The 26,743-nt window shown below is 51.7% G+C and overlaps 11 protein-coding genes across 11 annotated transcripts; 8 read left to right on the top strand and 3 right to left on the bottom strand.

The window, feature by feature from the left end:
* Window positions 1–204: 204 nt before the first annotated feature.
* ColSpa_02105 (uncharacterized protein) lies at window positions 205–1,986 on the top strand (the record flags this gene model as incomplete). Its single annotated transcript, XM_049268317.1, has 1 exon — window positions 205–1,986. The coding sequence occupies one exon, from the start codon at window positions 205–207 to the stop codon at window positions 1,984–1,986; it is 1,782 nt and encodes a 593-aa protein (XP_049124274.1).
* Window positions 1,987–7,934: 5,948 nt separating this feature from the next.
* ColSpa_02104 (cell cycle checkpoint protein RAD17) lies at window positions 7,935–10,559 on the bottom strand (the record flags this gene model as incomplete). The annotated part of the gene is made up of 1 exon (XM_049268316.1): window positions 7,935–10,559. One exon carries the CDS (start codon window positions 10,557–10,559, stop codon window positions 7,935–7,937), a length of 2,625 nt encoding a protein of 874 aa, XP_049124273.1.
* A 980-nt stretch (window positions 10,560–11,539) lies between these two features.
* Window positions 11,540–12,722, bottom strand: ColSpa_02103 (queuine tRNA-ribosyltransferase catalytic subunit; the record flags this gene model as incomplete). Its single annotated transcript, XM_049268315.1, has 2 exons — window positions 11,540–12,177; window positions 12,233–12,722. 2 exons carry the CDS (start codon window positions 12,720–12,722, stop codon window positions 11,540–11,542), a joined length of 1,128 nt encoding a protein of 375 aa, XP_049124272.1.
* A 1,312-nt stretch (window positions 12,723–14,034) lies between these two features.
* ColSpa_02102 (uncharacterized protein) lies at window positions 14,035–14,530 on the top strand (the record flags this gene model as incomplete). Its single annotated transcript, XM_049268314.1, has 2 exons — window positions 14,035–14,441; window positions 14,500–14,530. The coding sequence occupies 2 exons, from the start codon at window positions 14,035–14,037 to the stop codon at window positions 14,528–14,530; spliced, it is 438 nt and encodes a 145-aa protein (XP_049124271.1).
* A 725-nt stretch (window positions 14,531–15,255) lies between these two features.
* On the top strand, window positions 15,256–15,890 carry ColSpa_02101 (uncharacterized protein; the record flags this gene model as incomplete). Its single annotated transcript, XM_049268313.1, has 2 exons — window positions 15,256–15,709; window positions 15,769–15,890. The coding sequence occupies 2 exons, from the start codon at window positions 15,256–15,258 to the stop codon at window positions 15,888–15,890; spliced, it is 576 nt and encodes a 191-aa protein (XP_049124270.1).
* A 756-nt stretch (window positions 15,891–16,646) lies between these two features.
* Window positions 16,647–18,129, top strand: ColSpa_02100 (putative dipeptidyl peptidase 3; the record flags this gene model as incomplete). The annotated part of the gene is made up of 5 exons (XM_049268312.1): window positions 16,647–16,854; window positions 16,914–17,142; window positions 17,200–17,263; window positions 17,324–17,444; window positions 17,501–18,129. The coding sequence occupies 5 exons, from the start codon at window positions 16,647–16,649 to the stop codon at window positions 18,127–18,129; spliced, it is 1,251 nt and encodes a 416-aa protein (XP_049124269.1).
* A 613-nt stretch (window positions 18,130–18,742) lies between these two features.
* Window positions 18,743–19,778, top strand: ColSpa_02099 (putative transporter; the record flags this gene model as incomplete). The annotated part of the gene is made up of 2 exons (XM_049268311.1): window positions 18,743–19,621; window positions 19,671–19,778. The coding sequence occupies 2 exons, from the start codon at window positions 18,743–18,745 to the stop codon at window positions 19,776–19,778; spliced, it is 987 nt and encodes a 328-aa protein (XP_049124268.1).
* Window positions 19,779–19,865: 87 nt separating this feature from the next.
* On the top strand, window positions 19,866–20,393 carry ColSpa_02098 (putative transporter; the record flags this gene model as incomplete). The annotated part of the gene is made up of 1 exon (XM_049268310.1): window positions 19,866–20,393. One exon carries the CDS (start codon window positions 19,866–19,868, stop codon window positions 20,391–20,393), a length of 528 nt encoding a protein of 175 aa, XP_049124267.1.
* A 383-nt stretch (window positions 20,394–20,776) lies between these two features.
* Window positions 20,777–21,409, bottom strand: ColSpa_02097 (uncharacterized protein; the record flags this gene model as incomplete). The annotated part of the gene is made up of 2 exons (XM_049268309.1): window positions 20,777–21,145; window positions 21,266–21,409. The coding sequence occupies 2 exons, from the start codon at window positions 21,407–21,409 to the stop codon at window positions 20,777–20,779; spliced, it is 513 nt and encodes a 170-aa protein (XP_049124266.1).
* Window positions 21,410–22,577: 1,168 nt separating this feature from the next.
* ColSpa_02096 (uncharacterized protein) lies at window positions 22,578–22,997 on the top strand (the record flags this gene model as incomplete). Its single annotated transcript, XM_049268308.1, has 1 exon — window positions 22,578–22,997. The coding sequence occupies one exon, from the start codon at window positions 22,578–22,580 to the stop codon at window positions 22,995–22,997; it is 420 nt and encodes a 139-aa protein (XP_049124265.1).
* Window positions 22,998–23,609: 612 nt separating this feature from the next.
* ColSpa_02095 (uncharacterized protein) lies at window positions 23,610–24,041 on the top strand (the record flags this gene model as incomplete). The annotated part of the gene is made up of 1 exon (XM_049268307.1): window positions 23,610–24,041. One exon carries the CDS (start codon window positions 23,610–23,612, stop codon window positions 24,039–24,041), a length of 432 nt encoding a protein of 143 aa, XP_049124264.1.
* Window positions 24,042–26,743: the final 2,702 nt, after the last annotated feature.

Here is a 26,743-nt window from a genome sequence, read left to right as displayed (position 1 = left end):
GCTTTGCGTAGCTGTCGCCCCGATCCCGATTCCTTGGTCCACGATCTACGACCTGCTGCCATACCTTTGCACTTACCCACCTACAACAACACAACAATTCCACCTCAAATCAACCGAGACTTTATGACCGAACTTGCTTGCTTCTGCACTGGAGTTGCGGCGACTAGGGACTAACGTTCCTCAATTCGCCCATACACTTTCACAATGGCTGTCGTTCTATCGTCAGAGGAGAACACCTACTTCTCCTCCAACCTGCGACGCTCGCATTCGCAGCCCAAGTTCGTTACAAAACAGTCCGGATTCCACTCTTCAACAACCTCGGCCAGCCATATCAGCGACGCTTTCGTGGAATCCAAGGTGTATCCAGACTCTGCGCCGTCTTCTGCCCCGTCGTCTCCCAGGACCGCCCATGCCGAATCCACCGACTTGTCGTGCTCGTCAACCCCTGCGAGCAATGTCTCGATCGCTTCCGACTGCGACGACACACTAGACCTCGCCGTGCACGCCAACGACCATTTTGTATTTCCCCATTACGAAGAGTCCGACTACTTCAACCACCCAGAAGATCTGGAACCACCAACAAGCCCCAAGACGGGTGACTCGTATACAGTCTCGCCGGTTGACAACGACACTGAGGGCGACACATCGAGGCCCAACACACCCGAATTCGTTCTTGATGTAGAACACGCAGAAGACGACACGGCGGTTCGGGCACAGCCCTCGCGTCACGTTGACTATCTTTCGCACAACTGGAAAGAGGAGGACATTTGGTCGTCGTGGAAGTTTATCGTGGCTCGGAGAGCCGAGTACAGCAATGCCGCTCGCCTCGAGAACGCGTCTTGGAGAACCTGGATGAAGGCGAAAAACAAACTGAAGACCGTCTCGCCAGAGACTCTCAACTGGTTCGTAGTCATACCGCACCTTAACTACCCACCACTAACTCTCAGCAGGTTGAAAGATTGTGATGTGACTTGGCTTTACGGACCCCTACAGACTGGTCCCAACACCCTGAACCCCATCACTACGGATCCAAACAGCGCCAGACTCACCAAGAACAACTCGTTTGTCAACAAGAAGCCAATCCTCAAAAAGAGGAGCATGTCGGAGGTCATGTTGCAGCGGTCTTTGTCCGCCTCTTCCCTGTTGAAGCAGGCGGCAGCGGCGGTTCAGGCCCAAGAAAAGGATGGTCGAAGACGTCTTGCCCGACCAACCCTGGAACGAGCAACTACGGATTACGTTACGTTCCCCTTCTCGTCGAGGAGGTTGAGCCGCGAAAGCTCCAACTTGTGCCCCTCCAGCACATCCTCCGGTATCATCTCGCCCAGCAGTGAGAAGAAACACATCCACTTCAACGAGCAGGTTTCGCAGTGCATTGCAGTCGACATCAAGGGCGACGATGATGATGACGAAGACGCCGGTACTGAGCGATACGACAACAGCGATTCTGACGAGGGCGCCATTATGATGAAGAGGTCACGAACTAAGAAGAAGATGCCTCTCCTCAGGAAGAAGTCAGCAAAGATAGCAGCGGCCACCGAGGGCAAGACCATTGCCATGCTACCGTCCACCACCCTCAAGTATCGCGAAGACACACCCGAGCCGCAAGAGACGGCGATGAAGCATAGCACCTCGTACCGGAGTCCCGTAATGTCTCCTTCATCCTCCCAAGAAACCCTCCGACCTTCTAAAGGGTCCGGAAAGTTCTTCTTTGATGATGAAGACGACGAAGAGGAGGAAGCAGTATCAATGGGCTGGCAGTCACCAACGAAAATCGACGACAAATCGACAGGCCTGCAACGATCATCGTCCACCAACAGTCTGAACGCCGAACCAGCTGGCATGCGTCGGACCTCGTCAGGTATGTTCATGCCATATGAAGAGGGGGAATCATCTTCCAACGAAGGCATCATCGGCCGGGTCATTGATACAGTTAATACAGCCCGGGATATTGCTCATGTCATTTGGAACGTGGGGTGGAGGAAGTGAGGGAAGGTCGGCAGTGACAGGTTGGCCCCTAATTCTCTTTCCATCACCAACCTCGGACGCCACACGGATCGACAGCAGTTTACAGTGGATGTACGATACGGGGGGACCCAGGACATGTTGTCCTGCCATACGGAGGACGGACAACGTTTGGCACTTCAACTGCCGCTGCGAGGACATAATCAGGCTCGTGCGAACGGGCTCATGGAGGGTTTCCGGCTTAATCACAACACCGCACAAGGAAGAGCATTTTCACGCAGCGGATCGACGGCTCATCACATTTGGTCGCGGGACCAACACGGAATGGTACATGGCGGGACACCGGCGCTCTCGGTGAGCGAAGTATGGTGAAGGCCTGGTCATTACCCACCTCATGGTGGCAACTGGAATGTTGCGTGGGGGTTCTAATGACGATACACACGGAACACGCTTGTAACAATCATTTTGGGGAATTTGGGTACTTGGTTGGTCATCATCAACATGATCTAGGACACCATTTGGGTCCAGGAATTAGGTTTCAGCAACGGCGCATTGGGAAAGAGGACGGAGAACAAAAGAAAAATGATTTGTCTTGTTTTATTTTTAGCAAGAAGAGGGCCAGGTCATCGGGCTTAGTGTGCAATCTCGTGTGGTGTTCTAGCACCAGAGAGAGGCATGATTCGCGAGAGTTGGACATTGATGCTTTGTGGCTGCGGCCATGAGGACTTCTCCGCACTGCGTGTCTCACCCGTGTAGGGTTTGAGCTGCTGGCGGGGAGATGCCCAGCGCCCTTTGGCTGCGATGGCTTGCAGGAAAGCTTGGGGATCAAGGTATGCATGGGGTGGCCGGGATTAGATGGCCCCCCATGCATCACCAAAACGGCAATGGCACGAGACCTGGGTCGTGGTATATAGAAGGCAGTAAAAGGCTCGAGCAAATGAACTCGCCGTGGCAAAAATGCCAATTCATGAACAACATATTTTTGTTTAATACCTTGCCTCTGCTGCGGTGAACCTAGTGCACCCTCGGGTGGTGCATGGTGTCAGCCGTTGACCTCGTGGGTTCATGTATCAACTATGCCAGTGTCTCGGTTTCTTGCTTTTTCCACGGTTCTCCTACAAGCAAGGGATGGGCGGGCTATCTCTCTCTCTCTCTCTCTCTCTCTGGCTTGACCGCCATGAAGGCAAAGAAGATTGGCGTCTTGATAAGGCGCATGTCCGCACGCATATGCGTGAGGAAAAGGGTGTGTGCTTGATGGTTTCCCATTCTAGGTAGTCCGAACAGGCCCAAAAGGGCCCCAAAGGGCCAAGGTGGGCGAACATGGTGTGTTCGTATGGGGCGCGCGCCGGCAGTAGGGGTTGTTGTGACGTGCTTTAATGCTTCCTCACTTTCCCTTGGGGAGGTTTCCCCCTTCCCCCTGGGGGGGGGGATGGTTTCGTGGGTTTATCTGGGGGTGGGCGCCTAGGCTTCCCTATGTCTCAATGTGGTGTGCCTTGGGCACCTCTGTGAGCGGAAGAGGACTCCAAGGTGGGATGGAATGCGGCTGATATTGAGGCTCCCTTGGAGACCCCCCTCCCCGGGCAGAGATCGCCCGTGCCGCACTCAATCTCTCTCTGTCCGCGCGCGCCGGTTACGCAACAGATCAAGGAGGGTAGTGTGCTGGTTGTCAAGAGGCGTCTGTGTGTTCCCCGGGGGGGGGGGGGGGGGGGGGGGGGGGGGGGGGGGGGGGGGGGGGGGGGTAGGACGAGGAGAGACGGGCTTACGTTGGATTTGCAAGGTTGTGGGAGGAGATATACGGTGAGGTAGGGACGGAAAGGCGATCAGGGTGCTTGCGCTGACGGGTGTTGGGTGTTACGACGATGATGGTGGTAGTGGTGGTGGTGGTGATGACTGTGGCGGGACGACAGAGTAGATACGCCATTCTTTTTGCGCAGGAAGTGGGACGGAGGCGCCTCAGGGTTTCCCGGCGACAACCTATCAATTTGACGTGATTCTGCACCAAAAAGAAAAAGAGTCACGCATCCTCGGGGCTCGAAAAGGGTCCCATCACGGACGGGAAAGTTTTGCCTTTCCACCGCCCGTCACGGACGGTCCACTTCACAAGCTTCGGGCGGAGACGGATTGTCAAATTTCTTATCCTGCCCTGAATCGTTCGCGAACGCTATCTGACTTTCTGCGGCTAACATGTGGCATTAGGGAAGGTTCAGGACGGGGGCAAGGGGCTTGAATCGACCACTTCATCTTCTCGCGTGCTCGAGTAAGTCGGTGCTGCCGTGGGGGGGAGATCGGCTTCCGTACGCTTCCGTACGGAAGCGGAGGTCGGACGAGGTTTTGGAGGGAGATGGGCGGATTTTAGGTTACGGGCTGCACCCGGCGCCATGTTACAAAAAGAGTAACGAGAGGCAGGGCGGGAAAAGGGTGGTCGCCGATGGCCCGGGAGGAAGAGGAGGAGGAGGAGCAGAGAGGGACGGGAAGTCGCCCGGGGACGTCGAGATAATGCACGATGAGAGCATGATCGCCCCCGAAACGGAACCCCAGACGAGATTCGTGGATCGGAGGGTGGAGGAAGATAGAAAGAAGAAGCCCACCGCAAATCAGGGTCCTGGAGCACCAAAAAAAAAAACTTGGCGGTAAATAGAAAACCTGGAGACTCGGGCTGGCGTCGCATTTGGGGCTGTGGAGCCCCCCCCCCCTCGTGGAGGTGGATGTGGAGGACGTGGCGAAACGGAGAACAAACTGGAGAGATGCGTAGATCCTTATTTTTCCTTTTTTTCTTCTTGTCCCAAATGTTTTGGGGACGCCGGGGGAAAACGCTGGCCAGTCAGTGGTTTGGGGGCCAACGTCCGAGCCAAGCCCCCATGTCATGGGTTTTCTTTTTTTGTTTACATGATGCATATGACGCCCTGTCACGCCTGCTTACTTACATGCAGCGTGCAGCGATGATCTCGGGAGGAAAGCCGTCCATTTCCCCCGCCCCGTACCCCATGGACCGTTTCGGGGGCCAGATGCGTCGCCGGTGTGGCTCAGAGAACCTGGAAGTGGATAGTGTACGTAAGTAAGCCGGGACGCAGCCAACGCGAGCTAAGAGGGATCCGAGCAGATAGCACCAAGAAAGCGAGCCTACCAAGAGAGAGAGCTGCGTAAGATCACGCGTGGTTGGACCCGAGATATGTGCGCTGACGCAAAAGGGGGGAGATCCATCACCGATGAGAATCTGGGAAGCGAGGGCCGGCCGCAAGGCCTAGCGGCGGCGCCAAGGGCGCCACGGAAGGGCTAGGCGGCTCTGGAAGAGCTGGGGGAGCTTGGGCGAGGTTCCTTGGGCGATCGATCGCTTCCGTACGCGGCCGGCCTGGCACAAAAAGTCGGCGAGAGGTTTTCCATCCCAGATTACTGTGTTGTTGTTTTTAGTAGGGATAGAAGCCTTTCCCCCCCTTGTGGTGTGCCGGCATCGTGACACTTGGAGTTCCGGGGTGGGTACGGCTTCCTCGAGTCTTTTACGCCCGTACCCCTTCACCGGGGGAGGGGGGGTTGGGCCTTGGAGGGGAGACGAAGAACGTGTGGAGGAAGCTACGGGAGAAAGGGGATTGGCCAATGGGCGAACCGGCATGGGAAGCGTGCGTCGCACAGAAATGACGAGCCAGAAGGGGCGCGCGGCTGGAGGTTTGGCATCTTTCTCAGCTTGCCTTTACCCCCCCTACGCCAGCATTTTTGAGCATTGTACAAAGTTCGGCACTTTCCCTGCGGGGAATGATCTGGATTGTCTTTGGCATGCTGCTGGCGTGCGATGAAGACACGCCCTTCCGGGCTCCGGGGTCGCGCGAGAAGAAAAAAAAAACCTTGCCTTATCTGCTGATGCCCGCCCTGATGCCATGTACTTGAGGAGTCTTGCCTTGGCCTCTCCCTTCTTGACACATCTCCCCGGACGGCGGGGGCCAAAAAAAAGGTCGGTGAGACATGCCCCAGGCTTGGAGGGAGGGGAGGCAAGGGGGGATGTTTGCCGCCGTGCCGCGTGTTCTACGCGAGTTCCTGTGCCATGTCGTACAAGAGTAGTGTTCTGTGCCACTCTCTGAGTGCCTCAAACCCGACGACGGGGGGCGGAAGACTAGTGGGCCATCATGAGTTGCTCGTCATTGAAAGGGATACCGAAGGAATTCGACGTCTCTTGGGGTAATTTCTGCTCGAGCAGGCCCGCTCGGAAAAGTCAAGATCGACGACAACTGCGCCGGATGATGCGGCTGCCTCGAGAGGTAGTCTCGGCTGATGGACGAGCTATGCCGATCCATCAGTCGGCGGTTGAGACCCGGGGATCGGGTCTTTGTTTGGACAATCAGCGACCGTATTGGGCTAATAAGACACGAGCCGAGCATGCTTGACGTTCTTGTCGAGATGCTAGTTAGCGTACATTCTGGCTTCGGTTTGTTGGTCGACTGCAGGCACGATCGATCTCTGGCCATCAGTTGACAACCAGTCACGGTGTCAACCTCAACGCCTGATATTACGAGGTCGCGGAGGCACCGAAGATCTCTGTACCGACGTCTCTACTACCATTTCCTCCTTGTGCCAGTGTAAGATTTACGGTGGCGCACTGAATAGTACGTCGCCTGGGCTGTTTGCCTTGGGGTAAAGCGAGGCCCAGCTCCGAGGCATCTGCCTGTCGATGCTTCTCGTCACGTTGGAAGTCAGACGTTTTGAAAGGCCTTGGTTGACTATGCGTTCTTGGGGAGATCTTGAGCTATCTGTCTGGCTTGTCTACCAGCAATATCTTCGTAGCATCGCCCTTCGTAGCAGTTCTGCTGGCGTTCATGTGAGAAAGTTGCTGGTTTACAAACTCGGTTTAGCCCAAACAGCATCTAATGTAAGCCTACAATCCAAGCCGAAATTCTAGGCCTTCTTGCCTTCTTTCTCAAAAGAGCACACGGTTCTTCCATGCCTCGTCGTCCAGTAAGTCTGTGTTTCTATTTTCATTGGCCAAGAAAGCTTCATAAGCCGTCGAACCCTTGCTCCAGGGTGCCATCAACCCGTCTCTTTGATCTGCCCTTCCTTTTCAAGTATTCATGTTTGGATAAACGTAGGAGAATGAGTAGGCTACGAAAATGAAACAAGAACAGTCGCATCATAGTGAAAATGATGAGCACGGAAGCATTACCGGCGAGTTGTGAGAAGCCCTCTTTAACACGGAAGGGACAAGGGCGAAGCGACCAGTCCCCACCGATTCGCGTGTGGAGGGGAAAAAGTTACATGTTATACTTTGTTGACTGTTACTCGGAATGTCGAGGGGATCGTGGTTGGCCTGCATCAGTTTGCCACGAGGTGCCCATCCTCGACTGCCAAAGTTCGACCACAAGGGATTTAACACACCGTTGACGTCGATGGAATCTCGTTCTGAAGAAGAAGTGACGGTGCTTTCCTTCATCATCTTGTAGATGTTAGACATAACATGTACGGGAAATGGGGAAAGCGGGACTGAGGCGGATTACATTGACTTCGAAAGCTGGAGCCCAACTCAAGAAAACGGACACGAAACACAGGAATATATGCCATCCCCGGCGAGTTCTAAGTGATTCTGCCAATCTGAATTCGTATGTTCTATGAATGGGCCAAAGTCGAGACTTGGCGGTACTAGACCAAAAGACTCTGATATATTGAGAGGAAGAGACGGATGACGAGGCGATGAGCAAGCAAATAATCATACAGCTCGAGGGTAGTTTGCGAAGTCTTTCAAATCCTGGATACAGGAAGGAATATGTGGCAGCGGACCGATTTCAATGTTCTTGACCGGCATCTATTCATGAGGAACGGGACATCGTCATCTATATGTGGTTCCTCTAAGCTCATTTGTAATGCGACATCAAGCGCGTCCAGTTTTCCCACCAGACTCCATGTCCGCAAAGCCCAGTCGATCACAAAGCATCCATTACCCAGTCCTCGTTCTGTACAACAATGTCCTACACCAGTTGACCGCACCGGTGTTTCTAATCGTCCTCGATATCGTCATCGCTGATCACCAGGCTCTGCACACGCAGACCAGCCACCGACCCATCTCCTGCATGTCGAATGGCCGAGCTCTTCTTCCGCGGCGAGGCCTCTTCTGACGGCTTGTCTGTAGCCCACGCATCGCCCGTCATGACTCCATCCTCCGGCGCATCTTCAGCTTGGTCATCATCGTCACCCGTCTGTGGGCCGATGCCTTGGAATGAAACAACCTTTTCGAGGTCCTTGAGCTTGAAAGAGTGCAATGTTGACCGGCGTCCGCGGACGATGGAGGCCATGTACGGTAGACGTTCAAGCAGCATCTCCCTCCGGGCTGCGCTCCCCAAAGAAAGCAGCGGCGCGGCATTGGCATCAGTCTTTGCGTTTTCGTTGGCCGGCTTGGGCTTGGATTGGTGGTTAGCCATCCAGTTGCCCACGTCCGTTTGCTTGGGCCGACGGAACGCGCTGGCTCCCTCGGTGAGACTTTTGCGCGGCGCCGTCTCCTCTCCTTTCATGAGCTTCGTAGACCAGACGTCCACAAGAGCTTCAAACTCTTCCTTTGTCCGCCACAACTTGATGCTGGTCGGATAGAACATCTTGAATGCGTCTGCGCCCTTTGCACCAGTCGATGCTTTGCGTTTGACCGGGGACGGCAGAGAGAACAGCATCCCGCGGACGGCAACCTGGAAGGCAATCTCGTCCTGTCGAAGCACGTGGCTGCCCGAGTCCTTGCCGAAGCTAGCAGATGAGCCTCTGCCACCAAAGAAGCTGTCCCAGGATGGAAGAAGCAAGTCGCTCTCCGAGAGGTATTCTATACATCCGTTCACGTAATCCAGCGGCGTCGAGGCGTCAAAAGGTGGCACGGTCTCGCAAGAGAACATGTAGTTCTCGTGAAGAGCAGAGATGAAGGTCTGCGTATCCGTGCCGGTTTCGTCCATCAACGTGTCGACAGAGACCTCCGATGGCTTCGGCCGCGAATGATGGGCGATATAGCTGGGCAAATGCTCTGCCGAGTTTGCTGTTGAGGGTGTCTCCTCCCTCTTGTTGTAAACTACTTTCCCGACAGCATGGAAGATGCCAAGACTGGCTTCTCGTTGGGATATCAGCTCCAAAGTCTCTTCTTCCCCCTTGGTGAGAGAAATGCCCGCCTTGGCGCCCTTTGATTGCTTCGACAAAGCGACCTTGGCTCCCCAATCCGCATCTTGATCGCCTTTCAAGCACATGAACTCCAAAGATGATATCGCGCTGCGGATGTCCCCAATTTCGCCTAGGCGCTTCAGTACCTGAGGGCCCGGAGTGCGCTTCCTCCCAGACTTGCGTGCCTCTTTCAGCACGACTAATTCTAGGGCCTTCGCTAGCAGAGTGGGCGCAATGGTGTTGAACTCTATAACGCGTGTTCCGGGGTGCCGCAAAATCTCGGGGCCCAGCAGTCGATGAGCTGTGAAGCTGTCTGCTGAGGCCGATGTCGTGGTCAACAGTGTTTCCGAGATGATCAGCACAACAGGGGTAATGGGTTCGCTGGTTGACCGTCGCCCAAAGGTCGTCAGTGAGGGTGTGTTCGCCGCCAAATATTCTATAAGTGTATTCCGAAATGATGTCAGGGCAGTCGATGACCTTGAAAAGGTATTGGGGAACTCTTCTATAAGAATGATCTTCCCTGCAGAGTCGGACTTTTCGTTGGCTGGACGTAGTGCATCGGTTGGCATATCTGTGTCGAGCTGCCCAAACTTTCCGCCTCTGCTCATGAATTCTTGAAACTGAGCGGAAGCAGATGTATACCCGAGATGTGCGCCGAGAGTGTTCGTTGGGTTCCTCCACTCCAGAAGCTCATAGCCCATGTCCTTCGCCAACAGTCTCATGGCAGTTGTTTTTCCCGAACCCGCGGCACCTTTGAGGAGAAGCAGACGTTGGCGTAACCGCCCGGCGACGACATCCTCCAGCCACTTCCTCACATCAGCGACCTTCCTCTTGTGTACGGCCAGCTCGTCCAAGTTGAGTGGACCAAAACGTTCCGACCAGGGTCGCAAATCGTCGTCGAGAGCTGCCGGCCTCGCCGGACGGGGAGGTTTGAGGAACTTTTGGCTCGAGCCAACAGTTGTCGACGAAGAGACTGGCGTGCTGTCTCGAAACCTTTTCCGTGCATTTTGACCGACGATGCTCGACGTGCTAGCTTTCTGTTCCGTAACATCGTCCTCCTCAGAGATCGGGTCGCTCACGATGTCGTCGAGAGGCACTGTCCTCGAAGAGGCGGCTGGCTTTGCGCTGGTCTTTGACGCCTGCTTGGAAAACAGTGTCATGAGGTTGCCATTCCGGCCCTTGTCTTCCACTTTGACACGCTTCTGTGGTTTCCCCTTAAACTTTTCGGGGCTCGTGCTCGGGCTCTTTGTGCCTTTACTCAATTGCCCGTTTCGTGACTGGAGGACGGCGGGGGTCGCAACAGCTCGACTATTGTAGGCGGCATTGGGCTTCGATTTCGTCGGACTCGGGGATACTGTAGCGCCCCGGCTGTCCGATTTCGAGGGCGACGAAAGGAGGAAGTTCGTGAGGGTATTCGTCTTTGGCTGTTCATCGTCTTCATCGTCGGACTCGACGACGTTGCGCCTTCTTCGTTTGGCGGGCGGGGCCATTGGATGAAAAGGTGGTCGACAAGCTCAACATGAGCGCATGTCTCTGCAAAAGTTGCAGACCAATTGACGCGTCCACTTTCTTCTTGGTGACGTTGGCGATGCAGAAACTGAAAACGATATGGGAGAAAGCACGACCAAGTAAGCACGCACGCACCTGCCGTCGGCGGCTAAGGCAGCTGCATCCTCGTCATTTGGAGCCTCGCCAATCTGACCCCCACTTCGACGGGCACTACCTACAGTGGGTACCTAGGCACTAATTTGTCGCTAGACCATCCGGTATTGGCGGTACCTGACCAGCCCGGGCTGATCTCCGCTAACTGTTATTTGTTTGTGTTTCCTCTATCAAGAAATCGCTTAATGCTTAAAACTATCAATTTAAGATAATGTGCAGGAGCAAGACGAAGTAACTTTGAGCGGTGGAGGTTTTTCCCTTCAATCTTTTCGGAGTTTTCAATTCTTTCTCATCTTATAATGTACGAATGACCAAGCTCGTTCCTTCCTTTGACTATCGTCATGTTGGCATACTATGCCATATCCTGTCGAGCTATCCAGATACTTTTAGAATAGCTCTATCTAGAGTATTTTCCTTCAAGCGTCACATAGTGATACCGGCTTATACCTAGCATTCGGCTTAAGAAGAGGTATCAAAGCTTTCATTACACGTTCGTGTTTCATTCTCATGCCTATATACGCCGTTGTTGTACAATTTACTCGACCAAAAGCGCACGATGACACCGAGACATCCGCTTAGTCGGGGGATAAGTCAGGGAACGACATCCCGGCTCAGCCATGCCTCGTTGAAGCAGCACACACTACGTTCGACGCTCAGAAGGCCCATCCACGGTAGTTATCAACGAAGGTCAGAGCAGATGCTAGGTAACGTTCATGTACATCCCCCCATGTCCTGGCCGCCTCCTTCATAGCGCGAATGGCTGCAAAATTGTCAGAAAGTACACCAATAGAATTGTCGGAATGCTGGACTAACCTTTGACATAGTGAGAGTCTGTCGCCCACTGTGAATTCAGAGCCTCGTGCTCAACATGGCCCCAGTGTCGCGCCTTCAGATCCGTTTCAACGTTGTCAGGATCAATCTTTGGTCGCAGGAGAGATATATACACAGCAAGGACCAGAAGCCACCATTCCCTCACCAAGCCGATATGGAACTTGGCCGGAATGAAGGGGAGCAGTATGCGAACTGCATGGCTCGTCGTAAGGAGATGTACGATGAAAAAATTGTATCCGTGAGTGCCAGGGGGTACCGTCGCAACAAGAAGTGCAACAGCAAGCTCCTGGGATTCTTGGAATTGCTTTACTGGATCGGTGATGGTCCAAGCATTCCAGTATTCCAGGACAAGGCTCTCGTGCTTTTCGAATAAGACATCAAGGTTATGCAATGCCGGCTCCTTGAACAAGCCATCAAAACGCTTGTCTCCTGCCAGCTTATCGATTAGTTCGAAAGTCGACTTCGAGCTGAACGGCGAGGGTCTTGTGTAGGATTTCTCGTCGAGGTACTTGTGAAAGAAGTTGTATTGCGTGGCTGTCAGGGCGAGTGCTTCGATGGCAATCTCCTTGGAGTTCATCTCGTATGCGTATCCGAGGTGGATGAGGGGGTGGCCAACTTCATGAGGGGTTAGCAGATGCACGACGACGCCAGTACTCTGAATGGTACGTACGGCCACCAATGAGTCCATGGACCAGGGGCTCCTCGCCGGTGAACATGAACTTGTCAACAACCTTCTTCCAGTCGTATGAGCTGTAGGCCAGCGAGTCTTCGAAGAAATCGAGGTACGCTCTCTGGTACGTCTTGTCCCCTAGGAGGTCTCTCCAATCGTCCTCGGTGACCTCGGCCGGAGATTCTTTCCATGGTTCAAGCTCTTTCGCTTCGGTTTCGTATATGATCTGCAGTTGGTGCTCGTTTGCGCCGAGAAGGTAGGCGGAAGAGAGGATGTGCGGCATATGATTGTCGAACTGCAGGTTGTGGTAAATTATGGAGTGGTTGACGTGGTTCGCCCTCAGCAGGTGCTTGAGGCATCTGGCTCGTCTGTCATGATCGGTCTCGACATCGTGAACTTCGACGGGAGGGATGTCAATGGCTTGCGCTTGCTCGCTGTCCGAGGCGAAGCGGTTGACGATAGGGACATATGATAGTAGACTGGGCGCCATGGTGACAATAGCTTCAGCTTGTTCGCATTGTTGGAGGAGGAGAGAATCCAAGCATCGGCGACGGAGCTGTAGACGGTCGGAAACATGGCGCGATCCGATAATCGTTGAGAAAGTGACGTGTGATGGGTTTGACTGAGTGGGGCCGTCAATGCAGGGAGCGCACGTCCCCTTTACAGGGACCATCCCACATGGAAGCAGCTTAAAGTGCTGCCAGCTGGACGGTTGGCGACCTCAACCCCGCCATTCCTGGCCGGTTGTGCCCCGCTATCGAACGTCCGGGGACGGAACGCCAACAAAATCAATTTCTCCGTGTCGGACATCAGTTCCACCTCTCTTTGTTGTCTCTTGGTTTCGCCATGTTCTAGACTCCCTGCAGGATATTTTGACTTCAACTCTCCAGTCGTCTGGTCCGCATTGCTTGCGCGAAGGAGCCTGACGATTGCAGATGACAACTTTTACTCCGGCCCAGGAACCCGACAAGGGCGCTCTCATTGAGCCTTTTCAGGACTATTGGAAAACGAAAAAAAGCGGGCGCCGCTGCGACGTCCAACTACACATGCCAGCAGTAAGACACGAAGCCCACAAAGAAGCCACCAGCAATGGCTTGTGGGACCTCCGTGTCTTGGTCGTTGTCGCCTACTGGACTCGGGCTACAGATGTTGCCAAAGGAGACACAGGTGACACGTCTTGCATATCGGGACAAGGTTGATATGAAAGAGAGAAAGAAACTATAGTTTAGTAGGGGCACAAGAAAACGTTAGATTGTCAAAGTATCGCCTGTTTTCGCATATTTCAAGATGGATGGCGTGCTACGTCCTTCCTTGATATGTTCATGTCTAGGGTCCTGAAATCGACCCCTCGCATGCAGGCAGCGACGGAATCCCGTGTCTCTACAGGTAGGACACTCGCCATTTATAGCACGTGGATTTTATCGTCAGCTCGCTTATGTAACTACCCCAGAGGACATTCGACTTGTCCAAGCATGAACTTGATGCAATTCTCGGTGAACCAAGGGGCTCTGATTGGCATACTTATATGGGGCGCATCGTGCCATTGACCAATAATATACCTGGCTCTCACCGAAGAAGTGATTGTGAGCTTCGTGCAGGTTGTCGAAGCTATGGATATCTTGAAGAGCCTCAGCTGGGAGTGGTATAACAGGGTGTGTGCGAGAAGTCTTGACGCCCCTCATCACTTTCCATCCTACAACCCAAGTCGTCAATTCAATTCCCGCAATCCTTGACGAAGCACTGGACCTCCGCGTTTGCCCTTGTACTACACCCCTGTTCTCATAGCGACTTACATGACCAAGATGGAGGTCGACCAAAATGAGATTTACTATTTCCTGGACCGGCATCATAATTCAAAACGCTCAGGCTCCAACCCACCGGCTTATCAGACCACCCAGCGGGGTCTTAGTAGCGGTCAAGGGCAGGTCTTAAGTGAGGATGACCTGTTCGACTTTTGCTTCGACTGGAACCTTTATACTCAGGACTACAAGGACAACTCAGACCCTCCCCTCATCATGGCTGATGGTACTCCACTGTCCTTACATGACTCTGGAAGCACAACAGAGACATCATCCATCCGCACCCCCGAGACACTGCCGTCCAACCCGGAATCCCCTTTGACAGACTATGGCCCCCCTGCCTCTGAAGACTATGACAACGACGACTTGGTCCCTGCTGGCATCAATGAACTCACCAATCCTCACGACCCGTTCCTCTTCCCCCGTATCGACCAGACACCAAACCCCCAAGAAAGCCAAACCTTGAAGTTCCTACGAGGAAGAGGCCACGGTCGAATAGTCCAAGCGGAAGCAAACGGATCGTCAAGGACCCGTCAAGGACAAACCAAGTCAGGTCCATCGGATCCTGCACAAGATGCCGAATTCAGAAGGTCACATGCACACCTGATGGTACATGTGACACGTGCAAAAGGGCCTATCCTAGGGACCAAGAGAGCTTTTGCATTCGTAAAGACCTCGCCGGTGTCGCCCTTGACTCGTCCTCTGCGCGTTGTAAGTTTCTTCGCCTTGCTCGAGTTTTGACCTCCAACGATCTTACGACCTTGCGCTAATACATACCAGTTGCTATACTAGATAAGGAAGACGAGTTGAAGGCGAAAGGTTCGCTCCGGTTTGTACAGTCACAGTTCTATGAAAACATCCTCAAAGGTCATGTAGTGTTCAAACGCCGCCAGAATGGAGCGAGGCTTTCTACTACTTTGCAAAACTACTGTCGCATGTCGAAGGATGGTCAGCGACCTCTTTACCAAGGTTGCATTCTTGCCAGAGGATACAACGGGGTACCTTCGTATGACGAGCTGGTCAGATGGGGTGAGAGCTTGGTGATTCCCGAAGACAAAGACACCTTTGAAGGGCTGGTCGAGCTCTTCATCAAGGATTACTCCGCTCCCTGTCGCTCAGGTGGCTCCCTCACCCCCAGACGACCCCAAGTATGGAAACCTGCCCCATGCTGCACAATCTTATGCTAACGGTTGAAAGATGGAACTCCTCAACAACGTTCACAAAATGAAGATTATGTACAAGATCTGCTGTGAGGAGGATTTCGAATTCATCCAAGAGAACGTCAACACCCTTAAGACGTTACCGCTACTCGCAAAGGGAGAGCTCAGAAGCATTGCACGAAAGGCCCTTGAATCATTCGAGGGCAACGCGCTCCGCGCACTCGACAAGTATCTTTCCCCGAAAAAGATCCCGGATAACGAGTTGCCGGCAGTCTGGGCGTCGTTGTGGCAGCTGCTGTTCATCTACCGAGACTTGTTGAGAGCTCCGTCTCTGCGGAAGAGCGATGCGACGCCATTACTTAACGCTGTTGCAGTCTTCTATGCGACACATTTCAGGACATCGGCTTCTCTCAAACTTTCTCTGGATGGCATCCGAGATTCTTGGGACGATTGCGGGACTCAACAAGCGGCACTCGCCGACACTTTCAAGCATGCCTTGCGACTTCGTGACACCCATCGTAAGTACCCGGGCTGCAAGTGATGACACCAGAATATTCCCTAACACCCGACATTCCAGATCGTACTATCATTAATAGCGTCAATGATATTGATGATCGTCTCAAAACCCTTGTCGTCGATCCTGAGATGAAGGTCCTCACCCGGCGGCAACCCAGCAAAAAGCCAGCAAATAAAAAGTAGATTACCAAAATCATTTGGGAGCTTGGCTGGATGATGTTTTCCTTCCTTGTTATGAGTGATGAAGTATGAAAGCACAACTTTCTCTATTTCAATTATATCCTTGTGTTGGTTTTCCCTTTGTTTTATCATGTATGCTCCTTTTCGGTTCCCAGTCACTTGTTGTATGATGAGCTTGATTCTGATTAGATTGCTCGCTATAGTGGAAAGCAGCACTTCTGGGCTGGTCTCCTATTTATGGTCTGTGTCGCACCTTGATCGATATCCTTTTCGCTGTACTATCAGCCGAGTTGCGTAGGTGTGCGAATATCTCTTATCTTGCTGGAAGGTCGCCTGAAAGTGATACCGCTGCAGGCCTCATCATCGAATACTAAACTTTCACGTTTATATAGAGTATTGCTTGTGACTGGTCGATCTACCGTATAATCATAAGATGATCTTGTTTCTTATCAACACCTGAGCTTTAAAAAAACAAGGTCAACCCTGGCTATCCGAATCCCCCATCTTTGAAGGATTCGGAGTGCGTGGCAGCCAAATCAGACCATGGGGCCATATCTATGGGTCGCCCTTTTGCGCGGGGAATCCGCATCAATTGGCCGAGGGGAACCCAATTGTTACCAGAACTCCTCGCCCCAACCCCGGTCACAACTCAACAGTTGCCGCGTACAATTGAGCTGTTGATAACCCGCCTCCCGAAGTCGACTTGGAAGCTAAGGCTGTGTCATTATTGAAGCAAAACTCGCATCAGTCTCTCAAACCATGGCGCCAGCGGATCACCCTTATCAAAAACTCGACATCGACGAGCGAGTCAAACGAGTCCTTCTCGAGACACCTCTCATTGATGGCCATAATGACTTACCGCAGCAGCCGCGAGCATGTTTCCAGGGCAAGATACACAACAACCCCAAGTTCGACTTTGCAAATGGCTTCGAGAGGGGCATGACGGATATCCCTCGGTTGAGGGAAGGTGAGTCTCGCCTGCGTCATGGATTCCTTCACCCAAACCACTTACACGGCGTTCACAAGGTGCTGTCGGCGGCCAGTTCTGGTCCATCTGCGTGCCATGTCTCAGGTCCGCGGAGAACTTCTCCACTCCCGAGTACTCGGATATGGCGCGCGACGCGATCGAGCAGATCGACCTGACGCTGCGTCTTGTTGAGTCGTACCCTGAGACTTTCGAGCTGGTGCGTGGACCGGATGACGTGAAGGGAATCTATGAGTCGGGCAGGATTGCTTGCTCTATTGGCATCGAAGGGTACGTATCCGACATGGTATATAGCTGTGTAAGTCAAGAAACTGAGATACCGTGCAGACTGCACATGGCTGGCAATAGCATCGGCATAATCAGAGCCTTTTACCGTTTGGGTGTCAGATACGTAAGTCAAGCATACCTATTGTAGGATGAGACTCGTGTAGCATGATACTAACTTTACGAGTGTACTCTCACTCATGTCTGTAACAATGCCTTTGCCGACAGCTCAACATCAAAGATTGGGCCAGTCCATGGTGGCCTGTCTAAGCTGGGACGCTCGGCAGTAGTCGAGATGAACAGACTAGGTAGGCATTACCCCCTCCGTGAGTACTCTGACTTTCGTCTGACTTTTCATCCGCAGGAATGATAATAGACATCTCCCACGTCTCAGAGGACTGCGCAAAGCAAGTTCTCGAACTCTCCCGCGCACCAATCATGTTCTCCCACTCCAACGTCAAAGGCGTCTTCGACTGCCCCCGCAACGTGCCGGACCATATCCTCGAAATGGTCCCTGCCAACAACGGCATTGTGATGGTCACCTTTGTCCCTGAGCATGTGACTACTCGAAGAAGGGACGCCAAGATGGACATGGTCCTCGATCACTTGTTCTACATCGCTGAGCGTATTGGCTGGGATCACGTCGGCCTCGGTTCAGACTTTGATGGCATTGCGTCTGTCATCCCCGGCCTGGAGGACGTCAAGTGCTATCCGAACCTTTTGAAAGCTATCCTTGACCGCGGTGCGACAGAGGAACAGCTTGCCAAGGTCGCTGGCGAGAATATCTTGAGGGTATGGCGCGGCGTGGAGAAGATCAGGGATGAGATGAAAGCTGAGGGAGTCTTACCGATCGAGGATGTTTGGGAAGATCGGACTTGGTGGAGATATGACGGGTATTATCAGATGCCTGACCCCGATCCCGAGGATAAACTAGGCCTGGATTGGTACGGCGTTCCGCCTCCGGATGAAGGTCTGTATCTTGAAGACAAATAAGGAACTTACAAGTGATGTCTAAGAGACCACGGCACTTCAAATCCGGGGTCAAGACGGGGTGTTTGCCATATATATGATTTACAATTCACATGATAGTTGGATAAATCTCAGTTTTTCTCTTCTGCTTTCTATGTGAACGTTGTTGTAGGTCAGATACATTTTTGTTCCGTATAGAACAGGTTTGTCAGCAGCGCTTGCTTTCATATGGGTGAGTTACTGTTGAACTATACTTCGCCTTTGACCCTCCTCTAGTTTGAAAGTATTCATCAATGCTGATTGCGTGGTACCAACCACAATAGAAATCGGCAATCCGGCTTTTCACTGCAGCGTTGTGCGCGGGGTAGTAAGTCAAGACCGCGGTTGACTTCAGGCGGTGATAAGAGTTTTCCGCGGGAAGGAACCACTTACCCCAGCCATACCAACCACTCTTATCTGTCACATCTTGGAGCCACCCCCGAAGAATAGGCACACTTAGTAGGCATATCACTTACACGCCGATGGCCATATAGTCTTAAGTTTTTCGACTTTCGTCAAAGACTGACTGGCTCGAACTACTGGTCCCACGATCCCTTTTCTTTCTTCTTCAGGGGCACAACGAATTAGGGAAGTAATCATGAAGACAGACATGACGAAAAAGGAAGAGCTCATAGCTTCGGGGCCTTCCAAAGCCCTCGAACTCCTCGATACGTCCGAAGGCGAGGTTATCGATCCGGAAGAAAGCTCGGCCCTCTTGAGACGGCTGGACCTCAGACTCATGCCGCTACTTTGCATCACTTACGCGTTGCAGTCCATCGACCGAACTACCCTGAGTTATGCCGCCGTCTTCGGTATCCGCGAGGACATTGGTCTGACTGGCTCAGAGTACTCCTGGGCAGGTGCGCTGTTGTACCTGGGCTACCTCTTCTGGGAGTTTCCGACAAACGTCCTGCTGCAGAAGCTACCCATCAACCACTTCATGTCTGCGACGGTTGTTTTGTGGGGTGCTGTACTCATGTGTCACGCTGCATCGCATAACTTCGCCAGTCTTGCCGCGACGAGAACGTTTCTTGGAGCTTTCGAAGCCTCGATTAATCCCGGTACAATGTTGTTATTTTCAATGTATTACTCAAGAAAGGAGCAACCCGTACGAATGGGTATCTGGATTGGATCTGCTGGCTTGGGATATGTCACCGCGGGTATCGTGACTTTTGGTATCGGTCATGTTCAAGGGTCCATCGCGAGCTGGCGAATTTTGTTCCTTTTTTGGGGCGCAATTACTGTGGCTTGGGGTGTTCTTATGCTAGTGTTCCTGCCCGGATCGCCACTCACAACGAAGTTCTTGTCGGAGAAGGAGAGGGCGATGGTCATCAGCCGCGTCAAGGGTAATGGCACGGGAGTCGAGAACAAAACCTTCAAGTGGTTCCAGTTCAGGGAAGCCATGACGGACATTAAGACTTGGCTATTATTCTTGTTTGCTGTTTCAAGCAACGCTCCCAATGGCGGGTTGACAACGGTATGTTCATACATCGTTCTCCCAAGGCTCTTTGTTAATACCCCTGTAGTTCCAAGGTCTTGTGATCAAAGGAATGGGCTTCTCGACTCTCCAAACCACTCTCATTCAGATGCCTTCAGGAGGTGTTCAACTAATTCTTTGTCCCTTGGCGTGGTGAGCATGCCTCTCAGTCCCGAACATTCAACCCATGCTCACATAACTCAGTTTCTTTGCTTCGTATTATCCCAACGCCCGCATAGCCATCATGCTCATGTGTCTTGCCCCTTTCCTTGCCGGCATTCTCGGCCTCTGGCTGATTGATCAGTCCAACCCCTACGGTCGCCTTGCCTGCCTCTGGATCTCATTCGCCTACACTGCAACCTGGACGCTGTCCATGTCCGTCGCCACAGCCAACACCGCTGGACACACTAAGAAGATTACGACGAACGCTATGCTACTCATCGGGTATTGCCTTGGCAACTTTGTCGGCCCCTTCTTCTTCAAGGCCGAGCAGGCTCCGAGGTATCCCTTGGGGGTAGCAATGATGATTTTCTGCATCGGTATGCAGATCTTGTGCCTGTGTGGTATCTGGTTTCTCCTATGGCTCCGCAACCGATCTAGGAAGTCAGAACATGCGACTTCAAGAGAAAACGAGCACCAGTCGTATGAGCGAGGTCTCCTAGACGAGACGGACTTGCAGAACAAGTACTTCAAGGTAGAGCATCTTTGTTTCATCGACGATGAGTCTTTTGAACTGACTCTCGATAGTATGTTTATTAAGTGCCACATATGAGGATGAGATATGGGGACGAGGACCGTCTTCATGGATACTTTGATTGCAAACCTTGGCATGCATACTTTCTTCCACACGGCAGTATCGAGGGATATGACAATTACTGTATGGAGAAGTGATTTATGGTATGAAAAGAAGACTCTTGAGAATTCTAATGTCTATGTGATGATTTACCAGCCTCTCTCCCTTGTGAGGCTCAGATGTCTCTTGCTATGACTAGAGAAACACGTGAAATGAACGAGGCTTCCCGACTACCCTTGAATTTTCTCGGGCCAATGTCGATATGATCTCAGTTAGTGCTACTGTTTGAGCCTGGAGTCTCCTCGATTGCCTATTTGAGGGCTGCCATGAGACCATCGTCTCGGAGAGCAAGGAATATGGAATTAGCTCGCTTGAAGAGTTCTTTCTGATCGCCCTGGGCTGAGCTCTGAGCTCGTCCATGAAACACGTTCTCGAAGTTCGCTGCGATGGTCGTCGATCCCTGGCATGTAAAGACTCTCGGCGTCGTCCAAAGGACCGGACAGCTTGCCAAGCTCGTCATTCTCCTTCTTGATCCGCTTGGTCTTGCATTCGTCCTCAGAGTCGGCATCGGCGTCTCGGCGGTCCTTCTTTGCCTTCTTCTCCCGCCGCTTTCGCTTCTTCTCGCTTTCCTTGCCCTTCTTATTCTTCTTATTCTTCTTCTTCGACTTCTTCGACTTCTTCGACTTCTTGGCCTCCGTGGACTCTGCGTCGGTGTCGCTCGAGGAGGTAGACTGGTGCTTGGAACTGGCCACTTCCTCTTGCGCCCTGTTTATTCTTTTCAGCTCCTCTTAGGTCATCTTCAAGTTTTCTAGCATCTCTTTATCGGCATTCTTCTTCGCCTCGTTATCGACCTTCTTGGCTGTAATCGCCTGTTCATTCGTCGCGCTCTCTTGGTTGTCCCGTTTACGGTGCCGAATGCCCTGGTTGTGGGTGTTGTGGATGTTGGCATCATCTGACTCCGTTTTGCGCTGCTTGAGAAATTGGCCGTTGTTCATAATGTCAGAAATGGAGACGCTTGGCTCGGGTGTTGAATTTAATGGGGTGGTGGCGCAACTTGGCCACGGGTAAGTTTATAATTGTTGTGAAGCTGGAAGAAATTTCAATGGTACGAGCGTGCGAGATTGAAGTAGTTGTTGGTTTAGAAAGTTGTGAGGTGCCCGCCTTCGCAATGGAGCAAGGCCCAAGTGAGGCAGCCGCAAGTGAGGAGGTTGCAAGTGAGGAAGTAGCGGGGCTAGTGCTTTAGACCTTCCTCGGACGCGATCAACGAGCCGTATTTCCATTGGGTCAACCTAGGGTGTTTCTGTGATGGTAGACATCAGCAGAAAGTCCCAGCACCAGAGCGCCTTGTATAACAACTAGCTCCTGATCGTACCCAAGCGTCGCATATACAAACACAAACTCTCCGATTAGATTGAACCTCAAAGTTTATGAGTTATACGGCTTATAACATAACGATCCCTAGACCAAAGCATCAGCGTCTGTAGTTCCTACCTAAGCCATGTGGGCTTCCGATGCTATCCCCGTACCTTCCTACACTATCACCGTACCTTCCTGTGATATCCTCGTACTTTCCTGTGATACCCTTGTACCTTCCTCTTTCTTACATATTACAGCGGTAAGCGGAAAGAGCGAGGGAAACATTATGGAAAATGGAAAGAGTACAGTTGTAATTTCCCTTTTTGGCCCATCCAGCAGGTCTACACATATATAATACCCAACCCGCCTACAAATAACTCCTCTATCCCACAACTTGTCGTCTACAGAAACCATACAGACCAACACTTAGCATACACTTTGATGCTACTTATAATCACATAAAACCTCATTATCGTCTATTATTACACGCAACTGGTCTGGGGTTATACACGACTTAGTATACTTTCACCAGTTAACTACCAAATCTTGCAATTTCTGCTCGGAGATATTCTTCAAAACGACCGATTTACTAATATTATCTTGAGCCTGAACATATCGTCTCACAAGGTCTTCCTTCGTCATTAATCTTCGAGAGTGTCATCAGATATCGTTGAAATGGAGCCTGCTCAGCTCTCGGTCGACATGGCGTGAACCGTCAAGCTGCATGCTTACGACGACGGTCTAGGTGCGTCTAGACAAACGGAACAAGTCTTGCGCTTCTCTGAACTGTCGGAGAAGCCCAGAGACATGGAACAGTTGAAGAAGGATCTCCACGAGAAGATAATCAAGGGAACTGTTGACCTGCCTCGGGATACCGAGATTGCTACTGGCTCTGATCCTAAGCACGAGGGTGTCTGGGTCGGATGGTATCTGCCTCTGGTGACTGTTCCCGGTTGGGATATGAAGTTGAAGGGGTGCAGTGTCAAGAGACTCGCGGAAGCTCCTCAATTGCCACAGTCGAGTTTGGTTCAGAGATTCAGCCCAGAACAGACAGCACTGAAGGTCATCTGTAGGATGCAGACAAGACAGAAGGGTGCCAAATATTACGCACTTGCTTACCCAGACCCGACGACGGGAATCTGCAAAGCATTCCACCTTGGGCGCGGAACTTCTGTCTTCTTCCACCGAGAATTTCGGAAAGACGAATTGGCGAGCTCCGAGAGCTGAGAATCTGAGTGGAAAGACCTAATACGTGCCATCACGTCCAAGGGAACAGATCCTGCAGACCGGAAGATCACACTCAGATCGGGTGACGTGAAGCTTCTCACCGACGTCTACGCTCATCTCGTTGAGTACGTGGCAACCAGAGACAAAAGTCATATGGATGCAGCCCTGAGCATCATTGAGGAGTCGAATCCTGCACCATGGATTTCAAGTATTCATCTCCAGAAGTATATGCAAAAGGAGCCTGTGTCGTATGAGGAGTGTGGAAAGGCAATCGAGGAGTTTCACGTAAGTAAATCTCCCTGAACTTTCACAAGCCTACGCTGATTTTGGGCATTACAGGCCATTTACCCACACGCAAACAAAATAAAAGGATTGAGCCGCTGGTGCTTGAGGGAGACCTCTTCCTGTGTCCGTAAAAATCCAGAGAACTTCGACCTTGGCTGGAACGTGCTTCGCTGGTTCTTGCCGAGTCTAGCAGCGAATTACAAAAAGGTTAGGCACAATGAAGACTTTGAAGAGTACACGAAGACGATCTATACTGCATTTGAGACGTCCTATAGGACTGCGACCGAGAAAGTTGAGGCAGTTGAACTAGCATCGGTTTACTCCAACATGCCGGAGAAAGGAAACTTGGACTCCACCGCCAAGGGTACTCATGAAGGAGGGGGAGTGTGCAACAACCCCGAGGGGGGTGAGGAGCCTGAGGCGCACAAGAAACGCAAGAAGACGAAAAAGTCTAAGAAGCACCGTCGCAATCGAGAGATGGGAGATGAGGAGAGCCGACGTTCCAAGCGGCGCAAGATCGATCGTCAAGAATCCGGAGTCAACGTCAGAGACTACGATTCTCGGGAGCTGGCGGCCGATAAGCTCGCAGAAGAGAAGCAGAGAGAACAGCGACAGCGGTTCATGTCTAAACTCAACGAGCAACCAACAGGCAGACAGTCAAGTCTTTTCAGGCGGGCTATGCTGCGCCTCCACCAACATGGTCCTGGAACTGACCTTCTGGAAGCTTTGGAGAAGACTATTGACGAGGAGAATACCTAGCGAATTCAAAGCCAGCCGAACCACCAAGAGGTTGACTCGGTCTTGTCTTGCAAGGTTGGAGAATTTTTCAGGAGAAATGGGTCGAAATTACTTTTTCTTGGGGTTGAAACAGGGGATTGTAGCGTGAGAATGAGGATAGAATCTTGGGGGGCGGGTTTGCTCATTATAAAAGCCCTCTTCATACGAGCACTACTGAGAAAAGCACCACTACGAGGTTGAATAAGCCACTCCACCTGGTTTTGCGAGCGGCAATGACTTAGAGAACCTCAGAAGAAACCTTAAGAAGAGAACTTTAGAAGAAGAATTGGTAGCGAAATCATGGAATTCGATATATTCACTCAAAATCTCTCACCATGTCAAAATTCCAGAAATACTCGACACGAATTTTAGGGTTCTGTCCTCTGTTTGTGACCCTTGCGTACTTCAACCCTCCACGTTGTCGATAGAGCTTTCGCTTGTTGTCAAGTCTTTTGCTCTCGCACGTTGATCTTCAGCCAAAGCTTTGCATTATAACGGGGGTTTGGGACTCTTGAAAATCTACAATACATACATCCAGCACCCGAGAACTGCCCTAAAGGTTGAATAGAACAACCCAATGGAGTTCGTCTGACTGTTGCACGTCTTCCATTTTCTGTCTGGCATGCACTTTGACTTGTACAGCATTATGAGCAATCGACGCTGTAGCAATAATTTCACTGCGACGAAACATCAGTTTATCTATATTTCTGTGTTCGTCCTGGTTCCTACAGTGTACTCCCCTCCCGTTTCCCGAATGTTCCGCTCTTATGCAGCCCCACTAATGCCGAGTTTGATCGGAGCTCCGGACCCTTTATTGCTGGCCCCACCCCGGTCAATGCCGTCTCATCCCAATCCTGTCATCCAATAGGTACAGTCTAGATGGACTGGATTGCGGAAAATTTCACTTGGACATTGGGGCATTTGAAATAATCTGTAACACCGCTCGTCGTAACACTCTTCAAGCCGAATTGAGTAGACTCCTAGTAACGATCCACTGCCAGCTTTCGGCGCCTGACAATGGGCAGTCTGAATGAAAGCAGGCTTATTATATGGGTAAGCCACGCATGCGACGATACACTCTTATGTTGTACATTGTCATTTGTTATGACCTGGACAAGCTTGCTTCATGAATAGTTACCCTTCGATCTGAAAAACGGAATAATCATTACTGCGAGGAGCGGTTCTGATTTCGACGTGCATCATCCGTCATAAGTAAGTAACTGATAACAGTACCACTGACACGTTATCCAATAACCAGCGCTGTTCGGACTGTAGAGGGTGGTCACATAGGTTACATAGCATAGTGGCGCCACAAGTGCAAGCCTCTAGCCTTCGGAGTTACATACTTTCCGGTACGTCAGGTTGAGTCCATCTCGGTGTGTGTTCGGTGACAAAAGGCTGTTTACTTGCAATCATTCGCATAGATGCACCACAAGAAGCCAGCCTCTGGGATTCCATAGTGGGCACGGGATGGATTCTGTTTGTCATGTGTCCACAGCATGGATCCAAAGACCACCGTCGACCACTTTTCGGCAAGAAAGAGCAGCAGGTATGGAGATTCAGAGCTGCTAATAGACCAATGGATGCCGCAATCATGTTTGTTGCCTGTCCCCGGTGGAGTGTGTTGGGTAACATCATCGTAATCTGCCCTAGCTTGACCCAGACAGACAGCTCGCTTCCCCTGAACCAGCAAGTCGATTGGACATTTTTGGGGTCCAATTTCCCGTGAATGCGGTGGTCCCGCACGGTTCAATATTCTTCCTCTGCCGAAATGACTCAGGCCCCCTCAGATTCTGCCATCTGGCTGATCCGAGGCTCAGGACACCGCCCATCCGAAAGCTATATATAGCTTGCCAGTCCGCCATTCTTTACATGTTTTTCTCTTTCTTCTTTAGCTCTCTTTGTAAGCACATTGACCCGACCCTCCTTTGATGCTCTAACTAACGCATTTCAATCAGGCCTTTTGGCTTAGATCAAGTGTAGTATCTGTTCTTTTCAGTTTAATCTCTGAAAGGTCTCTAAGGAGACCAATCGTGATTATTCCTATTTTTGGTCTCGGGGAGAAGCCCTCTGTGCTTGCACACGACTTCTCCCACAGTGTCCCTGGTATTACACTGCCTCCAGGCGACGCGAACACTTTTTTTTTTCATTGTGTGCTCTGGCTTGTCCAGGGTCATGGCGAAGAAAAACATTCAAATCTGTCCAGTTCCGCATGCCCGGAGATATCGGAGGTGTATGTCAGAATCGGCAATGTAGCTCGGCGCACGGACCACCCACGTTTCGAGGAGCACAGTTTCATCAAACAGATATCCAGATGATATCTTGGATGCACCAATCCGTCCACCGTGGGCTTGAGAACATATGTCGGTTGGAAACGCGCAGACGTGACAGGTAGGACTTGAGATGTTTGGTTCTTTCTATTCTCTGAAATGACGGCAGGTTCTTAACCGCCGTTCGGATCGTTGCATGAGCAGTTTTTTGGTGCGATTTCCATCCAGAATGCCCAGAGGATGTTCAGGTCGCTCATTGTGGTCGCGGAGGTTCCAGTTGGACATGGCCCTCATTTTATATGATGCCTAGGGAAAACAGCCCGCAACGTGCCTTCAGTAAGACGCCTTCAATGCTTGCGCCCTGTCTTGTATTTGAGGAACAAGGTCGCCATGCAGCTCAGTGACAATGTCCAG

This window comes from Colletotrichum spaethianum (assembly GCF_022836535.1).
Source record: "Colletotrichum spaethianum MAFF 239500 DNA, contig04, whole genome shotgun sequence".
NCBI classification, from domain to species: domain Eukaryota; kingdom Fungi; phylum Ascomycota; class Sordariomycetes; order Glomerellales; family Glomerellaceae; genus Colletotrichum; species Colletotrichum spaethianum.
This window is presented reverse-complemented; position numbering and strand designations above follow the sequence as displayed.